Source organism: Hirundo rustica, chromosome 7 (genome assembly GCF_015227805.2).
Source record: "Hirundo rustica isolate bHirRus1 chromosome 7, bHirRus1.pri.v3, whole genome shotgun sequence".
Taxonomy (NCBI): Eukaryota; Metazoa; Chordata; class Aves; order Passeriformes; family Hirundinidae; genus Hirundo; species Hirundo rustica.
The window spans coordinates 26435459-26452150 of record NC_053456.1 but is presented as its reverse complement, the minus strand read 5'-3'; the positions used below and the strand labels follow the sequence as shown (position 1 = coordinate 26452150).

The window sequence follows — 16692 nt, the reverse complement described above, 5'->3', positions numbered from 1 at the left end:
GGGAAGGGGCAGGGGTCAGCAGAGTATTGCAGTGGGTACCGCTCCCACAGGGGCTCTGCTTCTCCAAGTTACAATTGAAGTAGGAATGTGCAGTGATCAGCATGAAAACTCTAGTTGTTGGATGAGTAACCTTTATTTTTTGTTGGAAAAGTTTCCCACTGCGATCATCTGACATTAAATTGTGTCAAGTTAACTTTTAACTTGTATTAAAACAAGGATTTTTATTACTTTGCAAGAAAATTGGTAGACACTCAGCTAGCTCTGTGTTGTATTTTGTCATGCTTGCCCCATCCTCCCTTCTGCAGGTATTCTTCTAGGGCAGTGCAGTCTTTTTAAATCGGAAAAGCCATTGATAGTTACTTTTATTTTCTATAGTACATGTATGGTTAGACAGCATCTAGAATGACTCTTAATAACTTCTCTTTTTTTGGGTATCTTCTCATATTCTTAGCTCTCAACCTTGATCCTAGTTTTATACAATGAATGAGACCTGAAAAGTAAGCAATTAAAGCTGTCCCAGTCAGTGGAGCACAGGCATGATACATGTCATTATTTTTTTTCTGAGTCCAAGGCAAACTGAAAAGGTTTTGGTTTGTTTTGGTCTTTTTTCTTCTATTAGTTCATGGGTTCAAAGGTTTTATTTAATTTTTTTTTTAACATATTGAGGTATTCTTGAACTGGACTTTTCCTGGAATTACTTTTCTTTTTAGATAGGGAAAACAGATTTTTGTGGCTGTTTCGTAAATTCTGTTCTTTTAAATTATTTTTTTCACAAAGACAAGTTATGAAAGGGCTTATCTTGCCGCAATTTGAGCATTTTGTAAGCAGCCAGAACTTGGATGGCCTTAGCCCCACTCAGCTATCATATGCAACAGGTTTTAAAACCTTCCTAACCGTCCCTCAGAGCAGACATGTCCTGTTTCACAAGGCTGTGTACTTCTGCCCCATTGTGTCTTGAAAATTGTAATTCTGTGACAGCTTTTTCTTCTTTGAATTTTCAAAACGTCCGTGAGATCCAGTTCCCTTGCGGCAGCGGGGTCCTGTCCTTTCATGCGTTGTTTCTTGGCCAGTCCCATGTCACGGAGCAGAGAATGCAGGACAGATGCTTCACGCCTGGCATACTCAGCTGTTCTGAGAATAAAACTGCAGCGTGCAACTGGCAAGTTCTGCTGGAGGCAGCATGTGCTGGCTGTTCATGTGTGTGACCTTTTTGTACTCAGTAACTTGACTAACTCTGCTCAGAGAGATTTTAAAAAAAATGGGTGTGAAATTTTTCTGAATATCAAGTAAGTCACTGCTTCGTAATAAATCACTGCAGAACTGTAGTACCAGATGTAAAGTGTTAATAGTGCACTGACCAGAATTCAGGGAGTTGGGTGAGCAGCATGGACTGCCAGCCAGGTTCTTGGAGTGTGTGGAGCTGCAAGTGATTGAATTACACTGGTTTAAGAAGTTCCTGTCTCCTCAGCTGAGAGTTTTACCCCCACTGAGCTGACACACTGCTCAACTGATCACACACGCTCTACCAGACCAGTAGAAAAATCAGCTAAGTTTTAGTTGCTGCCGCCACAGAATAAACTGGGAAGCACTGACAGAATGCTGGCCTGAATAGTGCAGCAATTTATGGTTGTCTCAGTATAAAAGAATTACCAGTTTTGACTCCTAATGAGTAGTAACAGCCTTAAAAGTGAGACACATGTGTCCAAGTCTCTTGGTTTTTCTTAGTTAATCGCCCATGCTGGTGACAGAGTGGAGCAGTGTTTTTGCACTGTCTGCCTTGCTGAAACATGGCTTCTTTGGGGCCAGTGCTGAAGAATGATCAAAGAAATAAACCATCTGTGAGGAGATATTTTATACAGTACCTTTAATAATTTACAATTACATATGTCAGAATTTTACTTTAAGTTCAAAATCTGTTTTTCCCAGAAGACCAATCTACTTCATCTTGCATCTTTTTTGCTGCCAATGCTTTCATGGGAGTTAAAGAACTGGATGAAATCTAGTTGTTGAAATGTGTAGTACAAATTCTTACTGTGATTGGATGTCTGCTGAGCTGTACTTCTGAATAGTATCTAAGTGCCTTGTAGTTACACATCTAGCTTTTTTTGAATGTATCTTTTCAGAAGACCTTAATTGTTTTTTCATTGAAGTTAATATTTTATGCATAGAATCACTGACAAAAGTTATTTTTCCTTTCTTTGGCTAAAGCTACACAGAGCGAGGAGCGGCTGTGTGCATTTAAAGACCCGTATCAGCAGGACCATGGAATCAGTGAGAGCCGAATCTCCCAGGAGAATGGCACAATTTTGTGCATGAAAGGTAGTACCTGCTATGGACTTTGGGAAAAAACACGAGAAGGAGACATACATCTTGTAAAACAAGGTATGTAACAGTTCAGTTTTAGTGCAGTAGTTTTATTACTTACTTCACTTCTTTGTGGTCTAGCCAGCTGATACAAAGCTGCACAGCTGCAAAACTAGACTTCTTGCACATTTTCAAAATGCATAATTTTAGACTTCCCATTTAGCAATTTTAAATGTAAACAGAAAGGGTTTTTTTAAATAAATGACTTCTAAAAGAGACCAAAGACATCAATGTACAGTTGAAAGAAGAAGCAATCAAATTTCTTGTTATACAGGATGTCCAGAGGAAGATGGATTCCTTGAATTTCAGTATAGGTATTGATGCAATGATAAATTTAACAGTAAGTGTCTTATTAAGTAAAAAGTGAATGTTCATGTTGATGAGATGTTTGTTTACAAAGGAAATTGCAGCTGTAGTTCACTTATCAGTACTGTAATTCAGTGCTCTTCTGTGGGGAGAATGAAGGTAAGAGGGGTGAAGGGCTTTGCAGTTTCTGGAGACATGTTTTGATTACCATTCTCAGTGACTCTGCTGTTTTTTACTTGGATGCAAGTTAATGTAGTATAAGGCTGAATGAAAATGCAGCTTTATTTACAAACAGCCTGTGGAGTTGTAGTCCATGATTCCTGTTTGACCTGGCAATCTGCTGAAGGGAGCAGCCTGACTGCTCACCTCTGCCCCACTGCTGCCTCTTTCCCTTCCAGGTATTTGTGGATAAATGACATTTAACTGCTTTTGATCATGCTTGGGAACGAACACTTACTGCAGGGACAAAGGTGTTAACCAGGCAATAAGTTGTGACCCTTGTAAAAAATCCAGTGATGCTGGCAATGAGTAAGGGCAGAATTTTGAAAATTGTGCAAGAAGCGCCAAGCTGTAGATGCAGTCTTGTGGCCTAAGGAAGGGACTAGGTCACAATTTATTTAGACGGCAGACCAGGGAGTGGTGATATGGTCTGTGGTGTCAGAGAGATGAGGAATGGCGTACTTCTGCTTAGAAGGCTCAGAAATTCAGGTTTTATCATATTAAGGCAACAGCTGGACACCTCTGATGTTGGCCTTCATTCCTGCCCACATTTTCTTCTCATTGGCTATGGGGAGTTCCAAAATTCTTCAGGTTTTGGGTTGAAAGGTGGTAGCAAAGTCAGACAAGCAAATTATGATAACTGTTTTCACTCCACTCTGTAATGTTTAATTAGGTAATATATGGATTTCTGTAGGTGTGTTTATTCAGTCAGTAGAACTAATTTTATGCTTACTTAAAATAAAACATCTGTCATTTGCTTCTTTTTACAGGTTGCTGGTCTCATATAGGAGACCCACAGGAGTGCCATTTTGAAGAGTGTATAGTTACAACCACCCCTTCCTTGATTCAGAATGGAACGTACCGCTTCTGCTGCTGTAGTACAGACCTGTGTAATGTCAACTTCACAGAGAACTTCCCACCTCCTGACCCTACTGATACAACACCTTACAGTAAGTTTGTGTCTCTGTCATTTCATGGTGTAACGATATTAGGGAAGGAGCCTTCTTTTGTGGTCTCTTAAATGTGAAACCTGTGACCTTTCTGTGTCACAGAGATGGCAAACAGAGCAAAGCTTTCCCTTAGGAAGTTTGTCACACTCAGATTCCACATTGCTCCACAAAGAACAAGCTAAATGCTTACAAGAGGATTGTTTGTATAGGCAGCTGCTGAATGCAGATTGTATCTTTCAAAATGGTCTCTAATCTTGTGTGGTTTGGTATTTGGATACCCAACCTCATAAGCCTAAGAAGGTGTTCAGAAGCTTGATGAGTTCTGTTGAGAGCAGGCCAGTGGTTTCAGTAACACCACGGTACCTTTGCAAAGGTTGGTGTGTCTGTTCAGCCATGAATCACAGGTGGTTGTGAGTGGTAGAACTGGTCTTGTATCAGACTGCTGAAGTTCTCTCCAACAGTCTCTGAAATCTGACCCCTTTCTTTTGCATATCTCTGGTAAGGGCTAACTTTGATGTAATGTTCAAGGAATACTAGTTTAAGCAATATAATTTTCTGTTCAGTTATTTATTATAAAATCAGCCTAACGTAGAGATCAGACTCCTTAACCTGGTACAACAGAAGCAAGATCATTACTAGCAGGCACACTGCTGTGCTTTGTTCCAGAAGTTAAGAACCTGTAAGGAAGCTGAGTTAGTGGCCCATTCTAAACATTTGGATAGCCTTTGCTAAATAAGAACTGTGAAAAGGAGGTTGAATAAAGTTAGGTATGTAAAGGGAGGCCTAACTGTTCTATATGTCAAGAGTTCTTTATGAGTGGAAAGTATTTTGTGAAATGAAGGTGTATAATTGAATTGAATAGCATTTATAGCTGTAGAGTGCAAAAAGAATAATTGGTGTTTAGGAATGATAGTATTTTAATTAACTTCAGTCTAAAGATGCTGATACTTATCACAGGTGCTTTCAAAAATGGCTGAAGGGTCTAGTATTTGTAGGGAAGTTGGATCAAAATGAGGGTTTGGCATGCTAAAAACTAGCAGTCTTTAACTTGGGAAGTGTGTACAATATGAATGGGTAAAGAAAGGTGGTAAAACATGCTGCCTTTTGGTTGACAGTACTGTTTGTAGAAGCAGTAAACAATCACCATTTGGAATCAGCGTCACTGTGCAGTGCAGAACAGACTGCTTGACTTTGGTAAAAGCATCAGACTGGGCTCTCCAAATGTGACTGGAGTTAGTGTTGTGCAGGGAATTAGACAGGAGGAAAACAGTTGTAAAGGTAGTTCATTGTCCCTTTCTGTCCCCTCAAAACAGGAAGACCAGGTTTTTACAAAATCACTTGTGCTTGTTCTGCTTAAATCATAAAAATTACGAGCTGAATTAATTCAGTTGTTGAGCGATAAGATCTTCAAATAATTTTAAATGGAATTTTTAATACCAAAATATCTATCTTGACTTGCAAAGGGGGGTGGAATTGAATCTGTAACACGGTCCTTAATTCACCCAGCTGTAATTGTGTGCTGCAGTGCACATTCCTACTGACTCAAACTGTTTTGTGTTATTGTGTCACCTTCCATTTTCATAATAGGCAAATTTGGCTTTAGGCATAAGCACAAGCAAAGTAGGTTGCTTTGGAGCACAGTTGTCAGTCTGCTTTGACTGGGTTAAGAGATGGAGATGGGCCGTCTCAGCAGCAAGGATGGCCTTGTTTGCCACTCTGCAGTTTTATTTGTAAAGCTCTGCTGTTGCTGTATCCAGCAGAGCTGGGGCTGCTCCTGGCTGTTCATGTCCAGCACTCTGGTAGCACTGTGGAGGTACAGGATGCTTGAGAAGGCTGGAGGGGTGAAAAAGCAGAGAGGCTGCAGCACACAGACCCCTGCCATGTTACTGACCCCCATTCCAAGTGGTGGAGTGTTCATGGTCTCTTGGCTCCTTCCAGAACCCATTTTGGTGCTGTCAGATTATCTTTTGGCACGTTAAGTCCAGAATACTTGCTTTGGCAAGGTTGAGTTTCGTAGAGTTGTTGGGAAGCTTTGTATTAGCTACTGGATACCTTTCTTGGGCACTCTTCCAGGCTTTCTGTTATAGTTGACAGGATGCTGTAAGGACATTAGCAAGGTTAGCTGCACAGGCTGTGGCAATCTGTGTTACCGTACCGTTTAGATTATTAAACTGAACAGGTCACAGTCACATAGGAAATCTTCTGCAGAAGGTTATTTCGCTATAGCCTGTGGACTGCAAAAGTACTATTTTTCATCTGTATTTTTGATAAATAGTTCTTGAAAGGCCCAAAGTAAGGTATGAGACCTCCTAGAACTGTACTTAAGGCCCTGGAAATTTCAGAGTGAAGGTGACTGGTATAAAATTATGTGAAGCCTGATGAATTCAGCCAACAGTTAACTAAGGAACATTTGTCAATGTTTTTCTTCTCGTTTCCAGTAAAATCATAGAGAATAAAAAGTTTCTGGAATGACAAGTAGATATTCAGCTGTAGTTTAAAAACTAATGGAGCCTGAAGACCTTGCTGATGACCCTAATCAATTTAAAGCTTTATTTTAAGGAGAATTGCAGTTGTTCTTTTAAAGATGTTTCCTTGCAGCTATATGAGGAATCTGTGGAAACAGCAGAGTAACGTTAGGCTCTTGAGCTAAATCCACCCAGAAAAATAATGAAGGAATATAACAATTACTTTATACAATCTTTGGTTGAAATTTTTTTTTGATACTTAACAGTGATGTGTTGAAAGATACAGCTGAACTATAAATGATTCAAGAAGACAAAATAAAGTTAAGATCTTAATACACATTAGATATATCAAATTATCATTGTCATAACATATAGCAATTAGAAAAATTAGGTGTAATATTTAAGATAATGTCAATGCTGTTTTTAGGATGTTTTTTTTTAAGTCATGTTTGATTAGGGTATAAATACATGTAATCCAACCTGTCTTGTAACAAAATTTTTATTAAAAGAAAAAAAAAAAAGATTGAGGACAAACAGGTTCCTGAAGCCTGAAATGTATTCCTTACTGCATCTTAATGTGCAGCTGGTAATTTAAAGCAATCATATATCTGAGTAGTCATAATATTCATCTCTTCTATCTTTAAAGATAATCCAGGCAGATTTGAGTAGCTATTGGTTGCTAATCCCTCCAGCTAGAATTTTGCAAATGCTGTAGGATAGGTGCTAGTGTAGAACCCACAGTCTGGAGGTATTAAAAAGGCAGAGATTAAGGTAGCTGTTTCCTGAAGCCAGGAGAAGTAGTGGTGGGAGCATGGTGTTTATTTCTGATTTCAAGATTTGGCTGTGGAGTTTGGGATTACTCAAAATGCAGAAGTTCAGAAACAACCACTCATCCTCTGTCTTTAACTTACACTTTTGGGGAAAGATACACTTTCTTCTTCTGTGATAAATCACTCATGAATAGCTTCGCTATTTCTCCATCTTATATGTTCACAAAAAATAGACCAAAAAGATTCTATTTTAACTTCAGCTAGTATTCTCATATACCCCTTAACCCTATCTAAAAAGGGCCAACTATGACTCCCTGGGTCAGTGTTTTAAGTTGGGTTTACTTTGTTGGCTTTGTCAAATATTTAATTTGACGTGCTAAATATCTGCCTGTTACGACTACAGAATGCTTCCTAAATTCTGAGGCTGTTTTGAAGACAAATTCATTAGTTCCTCAATCATTCATAATAGCCAGTTAAATAGAAATTAGGTAGCTAAAGACTTAAATGATCTCCCTTGTTGGTCATAGATATATTGCTGTAATGAAACATTCATGTTAAAATAACATCAAGATGAAAGAGCAATTTTTAATTATTTTTTCCCTCAAGGCTGTTTCCTGGTGCTGCAAATAAATTAATGTAGCAGCAACTGAGTGTTAAGAATGTATTTTTCTATGACAGGTGATGTATTTGTGTGATATATGGAAAAAATCCCTGGCAGCAACACTTGAGCAGTTACTGGTACACGCGGTTGAAAATTATGTAGGGTTTTCATCTCATAACAGTAAATGGTGGCTGCAGATTTTAGAGGATTTAGGAAACCTCTTGAATAAGAGCGCTGAGTTGTGGATAGAAACTCACACAGTCAAGGAAGTTATCCTTCCCTCTGAAACATTGATAACAGGCTTATCTTTCCAGTGTACTATTCTTGCCTCTCTTGACCAGCCTTCTTGCTATGTATATAAAATAGGTATGTAAAAGTGTGACTTGCAGTGCTCATGGAATTGTGTGGAAGCTTTGAGAAAAGCTACCATTAAAGAAAAAGAAGTAATTACTAATACATGTGGCTGGGACAGGTTAATTATGGTAGTAATGAGACAGTTTCCATTTCACTATTGTTTTTGAGAGGCAGCAGTTAGACTCATGTCGCTGTGGGCACATGGCCCAATCTAACTCCCACTGAAGCTAAATTAGATCATGTCAGGCTAATTTTGGAAAACTGTAACCCTGCTCACTCTCAGTTGTCTTGAACTGCTTTTTCTGGAGAACAGCATCCGATATTAACTTATAACTGAAATGCATTTACTTCAGCTGGGTTGCAGCACCTGATCAGCTGAGTTTATAGCTGATATTTAAGTTGGTCTTTAATTTCTGATCTGCCTGATCTAAAAAAAATCACTCTGTAAATAAGCTTTTTCCTTCATGTGCATTATTCTTTTAGTTTTCAGGTGGTTTAGACGTAAAGAGGAAATTACAAACCTTTGCAAGGTGGCAGATCTCGGGTTTTAAAAGATGAGGGTGGGAGTGATGTACACGGGGATTAAAACCTTGTGCCCTTGAAATGATTGGGAGTCAGTCAGGCACCTCTTCCTTCAGTGAGGAGACGAGGCATTCTGTGACATTAATGTACCTTCACTGTGTTAGAAGGCAGGGGAGGAAATATTAAGACAGTAATTAAGGGCCTTAATAGCTCCTAAAAAACAAAGTTTACTTTGAGACAGCTAAGCATTTGATGCAAGAGGATGATACTGTGCCTCTGAGGAAGTTGCTTTAGGGTGCTATAGAAAATGAAGTTGTTGAACTGCTGAAGGAGGTACAAGTGAATGTGCATGGAGATTTCTTAGTATTGTCTCTCTTAAAGGAGGAGCTTTTATTGTGCATGGAGATTTCTTAGTATTGTCTCTCTTGTATCTGGAGCAGCTGATAGAGGGGGAAAATGAAATGTGGGGCTTTTTTTTTAAACAATTCTTTACCATACTGGCTTCGTTATGAAATATTTGGATTTTTAGCCAGCTGTTGACAAATATGTATTTTCCTTCAGCTGCCTTTCTGTCTGAAATTTAGTGCTTGGTGGGGCGTTCTTTGCTGTTTATTTGGTTACAGGAAGTTAATTAACTGCGGAAGGGGCTGTGACACTGGGTACACGATGCTCAGTGATAAGATTTCCAAAATGTGTGCTAATTAAGGCTATGTCTTGTGTCGTGGCAACGGAGGGAAAAGTGATGGTGTTGTGGATTAGTGTAGGGGAGAAAGAGTAGAAGTGAAAGTTATTGCAGGAAGCACAGTATTAAAGCAATTGCAATAGAAGGTTATTTAGAAATTCAAGTGAAAGCTTTAACTTCTGTAGAACCCGTGGAACGTTTTGCAAGTCTCTCAAGATAACTGGTAATGCTTGTCGAGTAACTTCAGTTTCCCATTAAAATGGAATCTCTCAAAAGCAGAATCTCTTGAAGATTGTTGGTAGCAGCACTTACTATTTTAACTTCTAAGACAACATAGTCTCCTGAGATTAAATTTGAATCTTTACTGAATTTAAAAGTAAAGCTTTGATGTGAAATTGGAGTCTTGCCTATGAAATGTTAGCTGGGAAGGCAAAACCTCCTTAGGCAGAAAACTGTATGTGTAGATTTTTTCTCTTACAGAAACATTTAATCAAGAAGATGAAATTGAAGTGTTTTACTTGCACTGACATTGAAATGTTTTGGAAATGTTTTTAAATTTCTGCTATGCACCAAACCCACAAAATGCTGAAAACCATGTTAAAAGAGCAAACATGTTTGTTTGAAAAAGCAGAAGCATTTCAAATATTGTTTTTACAAAAACACCAATAACCCAAACCCCAAACCCTCTTTTTTTTCCCCTTTTACGAGTACATTCCTTATTGCTTTGTCAGACTCCTGTTGGAGAACACTTGATAGGAAAGGTCACTGCAGGAATTAGTGGTGCATTGTGACCTGGAGGGCTGAGAGCAAGGATCTTCACAAAGTTCTCTTAAACATATGCTGGAATCTAAAAAGGGCTTTTTTTGGATGTAAGGTGGGATTTGACATTGCAATAGAGTGTGGTTGTGGAGTGCTAGAGGTATATTTGTGCTTTGTTTCAGAGGGCTAAGCATACTTTTTTTGAGTCCTTAGAGATTGCAATTCGTCAAGTACACGTGAGCAGAACTCTTACCTTATTCGTGTGATGCAGTTGTCTGATCTGCATCTTCGTCGTCCTTGAAGTAGCCTGCTTGCTTCTAGTACTCCACAGCGACTATCTTATTCACATTTAAGATCTAATATTAAGAAAAGAAACACAAATTTTTTGTAACGTAAACACTGGTTGTGTCACCTTCAGTAATAGTGAAAACGTGCATTTTAAGTTTACCAATATCCGTAAATTAATGATTCACAGTCTTGTATCATGTGCAGTTCCTGAGGCACTAGTTTGCATCTCAGCTGGCAATTCCTTGCTTATGTTTTATGCACTTCTAAGACTTTAAAGATCTGCAAATATCTTTGGGTAATACAAATATAGTAAAGATACTGTTTCCATTTACTGGGAATGCTGAGTACTGTTAGACGTTTATGTTGCTGTATAATACATTCAGTGTCATCATTAGCTGATATCTTTTGTGACAGTGTGTGTTGGGGCTTTATTGTGAATGCCTTATAGACACAAAGTAAAAATGGATAAGGCTCCTAAGAGTGGTACTCATTCAGAATGCATTAGTGGAGAGCTGGACTGTGAATAATAAAGGGAGCAGGTAAGGAATTGTTTTGGCTCATCTCAAGGCCAAGTTGAGAATAGACAAGGGTGCTATACTTTTTATGTATTTATTCACAGTGTAATACATACATGCAATATCATCATTATTCTAAACAAACCCTACACTGCTACTTAATACAGATAATTTGAGAAATAGGTAGGAGCTCTCTGGAAGGCAGATTGACTTATCAGTGCACTTTTGGTTGACATTATAGATTGACAGGCTTTCTGATGGTGATAGGCTTCAGTAACTATTCCTCAAATATTTTAAGGCTGGCTGCTGTGAAATTTAACATTTCAGTGGGCGTTAAGACTGCACCTCTGTGGAAGCATTCCTCCTTTAAAGACTTGTGAAATTTGTTTAGGTAACTCTGCTCAACAAAGTATACTGAGTGGATTAGCCAAGATAGTGTACATTGAAGTCACTGCCAGGCAAAATGGAAACACTGTTTATGTTTTGTGGTCGTTCTGCATGTCTGTGTCCCTGTGCTTTTTCCAATGTTTATTTTCACGTTGGTGATGTTGATGTGCTGCTTTCCCTGTCTTGTCATGCTAAAGGCTCCTTGCAGTGAGCCGGAAGGGCAGAAATGGCTGTGCACAGGCTGCTCGGCAGCTCCAGCTCCTGACAGAGAGCATTAGCTTCAGAAGGCTGCAGTTGTATCTCCCTGGGCAGCCTGGAGCTGCTGGGCTTGCTGAGAACGCTGTTTCCCGTAACCAACCCCCTTTGTCCTGCCGTGTTACCCACAGAGCCTTCCTGGGGATTTTTAGCATGGCTCTGCTCTGGTTTTCTTGGACAGTTTTGCAATGAATGGAGTTAAGATTGAAAGGTGCAAGAGCTCTGTGAGGTTTGGTTATAAAGCACTGCTAGGTGTTGCCAGCTGCTACTAATAAATTCCTACCCTGTACCCAGCACAGTAATAGTCTTTGTCCTCAGACTACTGGCATAGCAAGAGGCAGACTTGGGACTGGAGCTGTTAAGTGCGAAACAGGAGATGACTTATAAATACTGGGTTATTTGCTGTTCAGTGCTATTAGGTTCATCTGTGTAGAACAGTGTTTAGATCATGAAAAACCTTTCATGTCTTTTTCTTGCTCCTTAATTAGATATTTTCAATAAGTCTCACTTGTTTCTGTCCTATGTGCTAGTTTGCTGACAAAAATACGATTCTCTGTCATGATTTTGAGATGGATACAATTAATAAAGAAAGCTTTAGGCTCTTGGCATTTGACTCAGTCTTAGAATAGCCTGTTAGCCTAGGCTGCTTTGCAGTCTTACCTGAGTTGCAGCTATAGCTCAGCACAGCGCCTCAGAGGAGACTGAAATCCAGACAGACACTTAAAATACGTTGGCCCTTCAAAGCTGGTCATTAATTACATTTACCTATTGATCGGTTTTTGATAACATTTTTTTCTTTTTCTGAAAAATTACATGGTCCAGAAAATCCAATTCATTACTTAACATTGATTTCTGGCTCCTTTCCTTCTGATATATCACTCAGTATATCTTCAGAGAGGGTGCTATCTGGAGGTAAAATGCTAATCAATATAGCACAATCCTAGGAGCTCTAGGTAGATAAAGCATTTGGTTTTTAACAGCGTGATGTGGTTTCTAAGGACACCTGAATTACTTATAGACAGAAGAGCTGGAATTCTGTAGGCTAGCTGCTCCTGCAGAGCAGAGGCTGGTGCAGGGCAGGCTGTGAGTGGAGATCCAGCACTGCCCCAATCCAGGGAGCAGAGGCTGCAGGCAGCGCTGTGCCGCCTGGGATCTGGCTTGCAGGTGCTGCAGCCAAAGCCTGGACTTGAGACTGTCTGTGCTTATCGTTGTATATATGCACTAAGTGACTCTTCTTTGTGTGATTCGATTTCTTTCACAACTGTGCTGGTGGAGCATCTTCTGTTGGGAAGGAAAAAGGGATTAGGAGATATCCTTGATAGAAACCATGGATTGTCTCTTTCCCTTCTTCCTTTCATCATAGCAGACAAAATCTTTGCTTGTGGATGGATGTTGGGGATCCATGTTTTAAATTAGCTTTCCTTACAAGGAAAGGCTCACATCCTTTTTATTGAAAGAGTGAATGGCAAATTCAGCTAAGTGCCTCAAGTGTTTGAATTGTGAACTTGTGACTAACTCTGGAATTCTGAAATGTGGGGTTTCATAACTGGGCATCTAGCTCCTGACATACGTCATCCTGGCTGTAGATATCTCCATTATTTCTGAAAAACTGAAATGTCAGGGTTGTTTTGAGGTTGCCTGAGGTGCTCTTTTGGCTTTCTGGCTAACAGAACATACATGCTTAAAAACAGAGTTCATAGAGCATCCAGGGCAACCAGTACAAGCCAGGAAGCATCACATTGGTGTGCTCCTGGTCATGTTTCCCCTGATTATACACCAATTGCAGGGTTTTTCAGAGCTGTCATTTTCAAGATGAAATAACTCCTATTGTTGCTGTCCAAATGGAAGATGATGGCAGTATATTCACTAAAATCTTGGTGAAGTTTCCTGTGAATGTAATTGTACCTAAACAGGGCTTCAGGTTGATACCAAAAGTCTGTTTACGTTTGTGTTGGTTGTATAATGAAGAAAGCTTACTGTGGCTAATAGGGTGTGGTGAGTTCCTGAAAAAGTTATAAGGATACCTAAATGAAGTTACAAAGAATAGAGTTCCTCAATCCATAACTACTTTTGTATACCCATACTGAGTATTTCTTTGTCTCTTTTTATTTCATCTTGGTATTTTGTGGTCTTACTCATCTTAATCACGCTGCAGATTTGTTTTCTTTCTGTGATAGGTTTGGAAATGTTCCTTCCTTCCTTATATATTGAATTAGCTGTTGTTGATGTATACCATTCACTATTATTATTTTTGCTGGTTTGTATTTAATAAATAAAATGAATGGTGAGGTGTTGCTATGGACACTAATACATGAACATTAGAGTTGGTACACCAAGTGTTGTGTTTATTTTTTCGTGTGACAGAGTCCTCTTTTCCCTTGTTGCAATTCTCATTAGGACTGAATTTTCTGGTAGGAGATCTGATTTTTCATGTCAGCTGTTAGAGGTCTGCAGACTTCTTCTGTTTTTTTTTTTTTTAGTTTCCATGTTTTCAATATCAGAATAGATATTGATCTTTTGAAAAACCAAACATCAGATTTATTTAGACAGTCCATACATTTCTTTCTCAGAAGTCCTGATTTATTTATCAGTGTTTTATTTTTGGGATACTAAGATGTTTTATTCTGTAAAACATTTCTTAATTTGAAAGAATCAATATATTAATTAGCCTTAAAATATAACTTACTGAGTTTCACCCTATTTCAGTTTATTTGTGCAGTATACTTCCATGCAGAATCAATTAATGGAAAGACATTTGCTGCATAGATGTGTCTAGGGGGAAGAAGTTAGGAATTCAATTTTTAAGGGCAAAGAATGTACTGAAAGACGGAAGTGTGACGATTTTTTATTACTTTAGCTTTTTTTTTTTTTTTTTTTTTTAATTGTGCTTTAGCTTTTTTTTCTCTTATTTTGAAGTAGAAAGACAGATTTGGAATTTTATGAGAGATCCAAGGAAGGACTTCTTTTTCTAAGATATTCGTATCAAGTTGCAGTGACATAGGAGTTTGTGATGCAGTTCTTTGAAATTCCTTTGAAGATTGCAGTGAGGTAGATTCAAATGTTTAATCACTACAGTTTTATGCATTTATTTGAAAGATTGAGCCTACAAAATACTGCATAGATGTTTCTTGGCATTATAATTTCCTAAAATTTTCTGGAGTATCTGTGAATGATACTATACAGCTTTTGACTTTGGCCTGGATTTTTACCTTTCCCTTGGACTGGTGGCATGAGGCTCATTTAGAATCTGCTTGCAGGGCCTGTAAGTATTTTCTGAGACTAGCAAAAAATTCCTTGTTTCAGACATTCATATTGACTTAAAACTATCTATAGTCTAAGCAAGGGTGTAAGGTATCCTTGCATCCTGTGTGAAAACACTTCTCACTTTCATAATGCTAGTAGGGGGAATGCAGGTATTGGAGCTGTAGCAATGAAAGTGATTTTTTCCCCTGTGCTAAGTAAAAATATTTCTTTTTATCTTTGAGTTGTGGCTCAGTGCATTGTCTATCGATTTGCTCACAAACTGGATGCGTCTATCTGAAGGAATAATACACTGCTGATAATGTGCTCTAGACAGCTGAACCAACTGCATGGAGCAACTGCAATAATTTTTGCTTGATTGTAGTTATGTTTCTCCTATTAAAGCATTAACCTGCTCTAAAATTAGTGGTGCATGTGGAAATAGAACTTTAAACCCCAATAAATTAGTACTAGTGTTATAAAACAGAAGCACAGTTTTTATGTATATATTCCTTTGACCTGGGGGGGTTGCTCTTTAAAAAAACTAAAACCAAAATGATACACAGATAAAAACTTGAAAAAGAAGCAAAACCCAAATCCACCCCCTCCTCCCCCGACAGAAAAACCAGACAAAATAACCCCCAAGCATGGAGAAAATACCCACATTCACACCAGCATGAGCTCCTGACAGGGTAGATATTCAGGCTGCAGCAAATATAAATTGGTTATATTCGAACTGTGGTTCTGTTTTTCTCCATTTCTGTTCTCTGAGGATATAATTGCAGTGACTAAGGCAAAATGGATGATGCTGAGCCACAGTGGATTGCACTGATCAGTGCTCTTCTTTGGATACAGGTCCGGACACTGCTGTTCCACAGTGCTATGGGAAAGCAGAGAGGACTTGGTGAAAACTTACTGCAAATTGAGGCGTGGAAAGCCAGAGAAATCAGTGACACGTGAACATTTAGAAAATATTTTAACTGGTTTTTTAAGAACTTTTTTAATGAGTCTGAAGAGTAGCTTGAGTTTCTCTGCCTTTTTCAGCGCCGTCAGCAGACCGATCCTGCAGGTGAGGCTGGGCCATGGCCCCCACCGTGGGTTTGGGGGAGCAGAGCACTGCTCAGCCCTGCCTGAGACACTCCCAGCATCTCTGGAGCAAACAGAAGCCGTGTGTGGGTGAAGTACAGCCTGCAGCCCAGGGGCGTTGCACACCTCTGGGGGCTGTGCCAGGCGCTGCTGTCCCCAGGCCCTGCCAGCGCTGCTCGGGCTGGCACAGGGAGACAGAGCCAGGGCAGGTGTGGGCTGTCCTGCCCAGCTTTGGAGGGTTAAACAGGAGCCTTCTCTCTGGCACTAAGGGAATAGTTAGTGAGAAAGGGCAGTGGGAGGGAGTGCATCAAGGAAAAGGTTTGAAAGTAATTTGAGATTTCACCGTATAGCTCAGGTGCGCTAACATTACTTTTCCTATTTTTTTCTGCTGTTAAATGTTACTTTCAGGAAGGTTAGTTGGTTTGGGTCTTTGGCGGGGGGGGGGTGCTTTTTTTGTGTGTTTTTGTGTAGCTTTGGTTTTATTATTTCAATTAAAATTGAAAACATCGAGCTCTTTGGGGGGAAAATTTTCATAATAGTCTTGGAGTGTTAGATACTTGTGATGAAGACAATAATAATTAAATATTGGTAATGGAGGGAAAACCTCATAAATGGTGAATCTGTGATTTCGCTAGATATTCCAGAATAGACCAAGTGAAATAAGGTACTAAAGATACCCCTCTGAACAGGTTCTCCCAGCTCTGCTGAGCTCGATCCTGCACTGAGCTGGTGTGTAATATTATAATCTGCAGTAGACTACTGAGAGCAGGGAGTGGAGGTGAGCACAGTCCGACACTGAAGAGGACTCTGGCTCTGCGGTCACTGTGCCGTGAGTGCTGTGGAATAGAAGTTTCCTGTTGTATAAGGGGACACAGCGCTAAGCTTTGCTGAGATGATGTGTCACCTCAATCTTCACCCAGGGCATGTTC

General features: G+C 39.4%; 1 protein-coding gene across 1 annotated transcript in view; it reads left to right on the top strand.

The window, feature by feature from the left end:
- The window catches only part of BMPR2 (bone morphogenetic protein receptor type 2), a 105932-nt gene that overhangs the window by 49713 nt on the left and 39527 nt on the right, over positions 1–16692 (top strand). The window contains exons 2-3 of the mRNA XM_040070003.2: positions 2209–2382; positions 3660–3839. Of these exons, the coding sequence (XP_039925937.1) occupies positions 2209–2382; positions 3660–3839 (354 nt within the window). The remainder of the gene's footprint in view (positions 1–2208; positions 2383–3659; positions 3840–16692) is intronic.